The sequence below is a fragment of the Euprymna scolopes genome, chromosome 24 (assembly GCF_053919585.1).
Source record: "Euprymna scolopes isolate OS-2025 chromosome 24, ASM5391958v1, whole genome shotgun sequence".
NCBI lineage: Eukaryota > Metazoa > Mollusca > Cephalopoda > Sepiida > Sepiolidae > Euprymna > Euprymna scolopes.
In genome coordinates, this window is record NC_136505.1 from 17,114,356 (window position 1) to 17,121,117 (window position 6,762).

General features: G+C 32.2%; 1 protein-coding gene across 1 annotated transcript in view; it reads left to right on the forward strand.

Moving 5' to 3' along the window:
- Positions 1-2,193: 2,193 nt before the first annotated feature.
- LOC145246609 (methylthioribose kinase-like) overlaps positions 2,194-6,762 on the forward strand; it is a 47,759-nt gene continuing 43,190 nt past the window's right edge. The window contains exon 1 of the mRNA XM_080108275.1: positions 2,194-2,364. Coding sequence (XP_079964401.1) covers positions 2,263-2,364 — 102 coding nt within the window. The 5' untranslated portion in view covers positions 2,194-2,262. The remainder of the gene's footprint in view (positions 2,365-6,762) is intronic.

Here is a 6,762-nt window from a genome sequence, read left to right on the forward strand (position 1 = left end):
TTTGCACATCCCATAATATTTAAAAAAAGTGTTTTTACATGTTTATTGTTTAAAAAAAAAAAAATTGATTTTTCTAAGTTTTCGTTTTCTACCTAGCTTTATAAGTTTTTAGTGGTTAAACTTATTTTAAAGAGTTTATTTAGTTAAAAAGAAATAAGTAATGTCGCACTCGACATTACTTAGTAAATAATTTTAACAAAAAAATAATGTCCGAAAATTAAAGAAAATACTGAGGTAGATATAGTTTGAAAACGAGCCTCCCCTACCTCCAAAATAAAATAAATGTGTATATTTTTAAGTACTGCACAAGTGCACAAGCACAAGTGCCCCCGAAATGACTTTTAAACGATACCCTCTCCTCTGGGCTTTCGAAATAATAACGTTATTATTTCAGCGCGGTATCAAAATTACATAAGACCGTGTTTTTTTTTTATTGTTTTGTAAAGACACAAGAATTATTTAAACTGAATTAATTCTTCTAAATAAAATAATTGCTTTCTTTGATAATACGTGTTTTCTATCGTTATTTTTGTTTAGGACAATATTTTGTTTTAACGTAGATTATTTTATTTATTGATCTTTTATCTTCAATTTGTGATACATAAACCTTAGGTAAGAAAATTAATTATTTTCATTTTAATAGACATTTCAAAATAGGGGGGGGGGTGAATAAAAAAAAAACGTTTGTCTAGAATATATTCTGTTTATTAGAAAGAGCATAAAATTTCACATTAAAACTATCTTACAAATTGAACCAATAGAAAAATTTTGATAGATTTTTAAATTGAAAAAAAAAAAAAAATAGAAAAAGATGTAAGTCGTAAAATTCAATTGATTTCATTACGTAGAAAAAAATGGCTGCACGAGCGCGCGGATGCATTTTGTAAACACTTCTTTTTTTTTTAAATAAAAAAGTAATATTTCTATTATTATTATTTTTTTTTTTTAATTTAATAGTTTATCTTGGAAGTATATTCCATAAAGAAATTAAACAACCCACTTTTAAAAAAAAGAAATTACGAGTTTTATTTTATTCGCAGTTTTGTGTTAAGGGTGTCAAAAATTCCAAAACATTCTGTCATAAAACATTTTGGGTTCTCCTGTATCAGATGTCTCCTTCGTTTACATGTTTCTATTCTGAATTTTTTGGCAGCGGGTCAACATCAGTGGACTTTTTTCTTTCTTTCTTTTCTTTTTTTTAATGTTTAACGTATTCCAAACTGATACAACTGACACAATAAAAATAATTGAATTAAAACAAAAATCATTTTTCTTGTTTCGAATTATTTAATCAAGTAAGAATGGTATTTAAAAAATTTTAAAAAGTTAATCTCTCTCTCATGGCAGGATGTGCTTTTGAAAAGGACAGCGGACAGCGCCCACGCCTACCCCACCCCAGCCCAGCGTAAAAGAAAGAAAGAAAAAATACCTAGGTACCTATTTATTTACTATGCCTCCACACGGGACAGAGTTAGACACCAGGGTCGTTTTTTAACGTGGAGAAAAGGTACAAAAATAAAAATTGTTCCAAGTCGTGAAGGATTTCTCCTCCACCGAAAGAGAACAAGAAATAGAAGTGCAGCACTGCAGCAGCATCTGAAGAACAGATACTACACTTTGATCTTGACGAACAGAGGTAGCTACGTCTGTATTTCATAGTAGGGGAGGGGGTTCCACAAGTAATTGATAATAAACTAACCTATTCTAGAAGAGAAAAGGCAAAGCCTAAGAGGGTGGACCTCCTAGAACTAGACAGAACAGAGGACCATACGCCTCAATCAACAGGGGAAAAGCGATCAACAATGGTTGATTTTGGTGACGAGGGAAACTCCTCAGCTGTGGTGTATACAGTGTATACCACAGCTGAGGAGTTTCCCTCGTCACCGTATAGTATAGTTAGTATACCGTATACACAGTCAAAGGTCAGGTGGAGAGAGCGGTAAAAGAAAGAGATAGATACAGTGACACAAAAGGAATGGGTCAAGCGAGAGAGAGAGAGAGAGAGGGAAGTGTCATGTGTGTGTGTGTGTGTGTGTGTGTGTGTGTGTGTGTGTGTGTGTGTGTGTGTGTGTGTGTGTGTGTGTGTGAGAGAGAGAGAGAGAGAAGATTTAATAGAGAGAGAAAGAGAGAGAAGGTTATGAGAGAAAGAGAGTAGGGACCCGATATAAGAGAGAGAGAGAGAGAGAGAGAGAGAGAGAGAGAGAGAGAGAGAGAGAGAGAGAGAGAGAGAGAGAGAGCACAGTTTGGAGTACGCCCATAACGATGGCGAACTGCGGCGCTGATGAAAATTTCCAACCTGACAGTTTTCTTCCCGACATTCTCCAGCTTTTAAGACGACCAGAACATGACTACAGTTGGAGTACGGTCAGTATTGGCATAAATCAAAAAATTGTCTTTTTATTATTTACGAAAACCGATCATACAGAAACGGAATTTTAAAACAAAAAGAAAAAGCGCGACTTTTATTTACGGTGTCTGAAAGCGTGCGTGTAGTCACTGTGAATTCATTCCGTTTTTAAATTCTTTTGAGTTCAATATATATATTTTTTTTTTGTATTCTTGTTTGTTTGCGTAGATTTAAGAAAATGTCTCTTCCATCTATGCGAAATTTAAAAAAGGGAAGGAGGTGCTATTACTTGGTTTGTTTACGAAAAACTACACTTTCGTCTTAAAATATGTAAAACGCCATATATTGTCAGCAGTCGAAATCGATGGGAATAGGATATCGATTTTACGATATATTTATATCGAATTGTAAACATTGTCTATCTTTTTTTTTTTTACAGTTTAACTTTCATTTTTACTTTTTTTTTTTTTTTGCATTGTCAAATTTTAACTTTTCCTCCCCACATCAACCAGAAAATATAAATAAATTTTATTTCTTATGTGATTTGCGTCAACACTCTCGGATACTGAGAAAACTTTCTTCTTCTTCTTCTTCTTCTTCTTCTTCTTCTTCTTCTTCTTCTTCTTCTTCTTTTACTAATGTAAAATGATCACCTAGTTCTTTAACCACGCAGCAGCGTCGCAGCACGCAGCATAACCATTTTTTGTTCATATTTCCAAAATGGCATCATTTAATTTTGTGTAGAACGCATTTCAGGTGAAAACATTATTACATACTTTGTGTCATGTTGAAATTAGTATAATTCCAAAAAATTTAAAAAAGAAAAATGATTCGGAAGAAAAATAATTACAAGTCAAAATAGAATTTATCGAGTTTTATTGCATGTTTTAATGTGCAAGAGTTGTGCGACCAATTCAGTATGGCAGACCGACTTATATCCCTTGACTTAAATGAAGGGCCCGTATTTTCAAACACAATATGTCAGAATGTAATTGTGGACGATTTGTTGTTGTTGTTGTTGTTGTTAAAAATACATCTGGCACATCATTTATTGGATAATTTTATATAATTTTTGAAATTTATACTAATTTCGACATGACATACGAGTACGTTATGTTTTCAGCTGAAATATGTTGGTTTAAAAGACCACCAGTCTACTGGGCACTTTTCCTCCAAAACTACGAGTATATTTTATGAATTTGTTTTCATATTGTCACAGCAGTAGCACAGCACAGCCAGTGCTTGTGCTGTGTCAATATGAAACAGCACTACTAAAATAAAAAAATTAAATATATATATATATATATATATATATATATATATATATATATATATATATATATATATATATATATATATATATATTATCACATTCCCATGGCAGGCAGGGATAGAGTTGGGGTTAATTTTTGTTTTGTTGGGTTTTTTTTAATTGTTTTTAGGGTCATGTTTTCTTTTGTTTTGTTTTTGTTTTTTTTTCTTTTTTTGCTTTTTAGGGTCCTGTTTTTTGTTACTGTTTTTTTTTTTTTTGTTCATACTGAAAAATGCAATAGGACAGGTAATCACGATAGATCAATTTCTTTTAATATGTCGTTTTAAAGCACAACAATATTACATATTTTATTGTCATGCCGAAAATAGTAATATATAAAAAAATTATGAAAAATTATCGAGTAGAAAATTATTTATAGTTAAAAGTCATTTTTACAGAAAATTGGGTAAAATCGCATTTTAGACGTTATTAAGTAGTGTGAGAATTTTATTTCCACAGTTTAAAACACAGCAAATTGAAAAGTGCACTTACCTGATGGTTTAGTTACAGGTCGTTTTCTTTTCTTGCAAAATATGTTGCGTCATTTTGCAGTTCTGCGTAAGCCTGGTAGTTTACTTCTAGATGAAGTGATAGTTGAAAAATCTTCTATAAAGATTAGTAATTGTCCTTGACATAAAGAACTGTTCTTTTTAATACAACGATCAATTAGTAATTCGGATTCATCAATGATCAACAAAAAATCAACAATCTTTGCTGACTGAAAAGACGATATTACGTCAAGAAAGAAATATCTAACATATTAGAGTCTGGCATCTTCAAAGTTTTTACCCGAACTGATTTTCAGTTGAAAAAAGACCTGCAACTCGCGCGGGTTAATATTTGAATTCAACTAATAAAAATGTCTGTTTTAAAACAATGTATTCAACTAATCAACCAATGAGGAGACATGATTCAATTTGTGTAATTTTTCACAGTAGACGGTAGGAGTCTACATGCAGGGGACATTACTCTGGAACGAATATTTTAGATTAGTTGCGTGATGGCTGCAATATTTGTTGTCTAAAGCAACAAACTATATATTTTTTTGACAAAAACACAATAGCAATTGTTCTGCTTGATGAATTTTCGTAATTTTTGGATATATTACTATTTCCGACATGACAATTAAATGCGTAATATTGTTTTTGCTTGTGTAACTCCTCCAGTGCAGTTCAGCTCAGGTGCATAGGCTCGTGATTGAAATGCACCCGTAGCCGATACCTGTGGCGTTACCTGTGGTTTCGTCTAGTGGTCGAATTCGTCTTCGCCGTCATCGTCGGTCGCTCTCCGGTTCCGCTTTCAAATCAGCTTCCAACCGTCACCTGGGCTATCGGAGAAATATATTGCATTCACAACGGCGTTCCAATCAAAGAAAAGAAAGTCAAACTTAATTGGTTTTTCTTAACATAGAATTGATTATTGTCTTTGACTTTACAAATAATAGTTACACACTGGCCTAGTCATGCAACTTAGGGGGCTGGCAGTTTTCTTTCCTTTACCAAGTTCTCCGTTCTTCATCTACCGTCAGTCCACGGAAAGGGATCAGCGAAAAAAGACCCCAATTAGCCAAGTGTCTTGTTTTTATCAAATCAGTCGTTCCTCCTTCCACCTTTTTGGAGTTATTCTTCTTTCTTTCCTTTCCTCTCCCTCTCTTCTTTTATCCTATTAATTTGTACTCCCTTTCCTTTTTCCTCTTTTGAATTTCCTCCCTCTCTCTATTTCCCTAATTTCTACTCCTCCTTTCGGCTTTATCTATCCCCATTTTTAACCCTCATTGCACTGAGGTGTTCACTTATCATGTAATTAGGAGCTATTAGTCACCTCCAGGTCGAACAATGCCTGGCGGCGACCCCTCACCCCCGATTCCCACCCCAAGCTGTCAGCTTAAGAATCTCTGGATTTCTTCATATCGCTCAACAGAGGGCCCAAAAACAACCTTTTCGTTGTTAACGGATATACAATAGCAATAAGATAAGAACAATCATTTGTTTTTTTTCTTTCTGACAAAATCCCATAGACATTTCTGTTTAAAACAACATCAAACCATCATCATCATCATCATTAGAATTCAGCCATGCAAATTCCTCTGAATTCGTGTCGACTAGCAAGGTCACTCGGCATCGCTCGGTCCGCATCATGTTACACTTGAAACGATAAATTTAAAAAATCGATTTGTCGACTATATCTTAACAAGCACCTGAATCAGTTATTCATTCTGTCACATGCTATGCAGTCGAGAACTGGGTTATAATGCTTTCTGGTTACAATAATTTAGGAAGTGGGTGTTCATTTTACATGATAATGATATAAGAAAATGAACCTCTTACTCTAAATTTAGAGAAAAATGGAGCATTAGTTTAGTCGGAAGGTGTTGAAAAAAGTCACAATTTATTTTTGTGACTATTTCTCAACACTAAAAAAATAAAAAGAATTTATTAAAAGAAAAAAGGAATAATTTTACTTTTTTGTTTTTCAATAATCATACATACTCTTATTATAATTATAATCCATAATTTATTTTTTTACGATTAACAAGTATCAATGGTGTTTGTATACTATTAAATAACCATCTCCTCTTCCTAAATGACCTGTGACTACTGATTAGCTAAAATTCGGTGACAACTAGGTTAATAATATATATATATATATATATATATATATATATATATATATATATATATATATATATATATATATATATATGAAATATGGCGTAATGGAAAAATAAAAAGGTAATTGCAGCTTTTCTTTCAATTTTCGGATTTTAATCATGTCAAATCACATTTCAATTTCTTTTGACGGATTGATTTGCTATTTCTCCTGATCAGTTAATAGATTCACTGATTGATATAATAATTAAGTGATTGATTTTGAGCTACGAAACAGATACTGTCAAGAATTGTATAAGTCCAACATCATGAATTTTGGAATATAACTTTTTGTCATTTATTCTCTCTCTCTCTCGCTCTCTCTCTCTCTATATATATATATATATATATGTATATATATATTTTTTTTTTTTTTTTTCAAATGAAATAAAATGAAATCATAAAACGAATAAAATATGACAAAAATATTTTTAAAAAGTACACAGAAATAAATA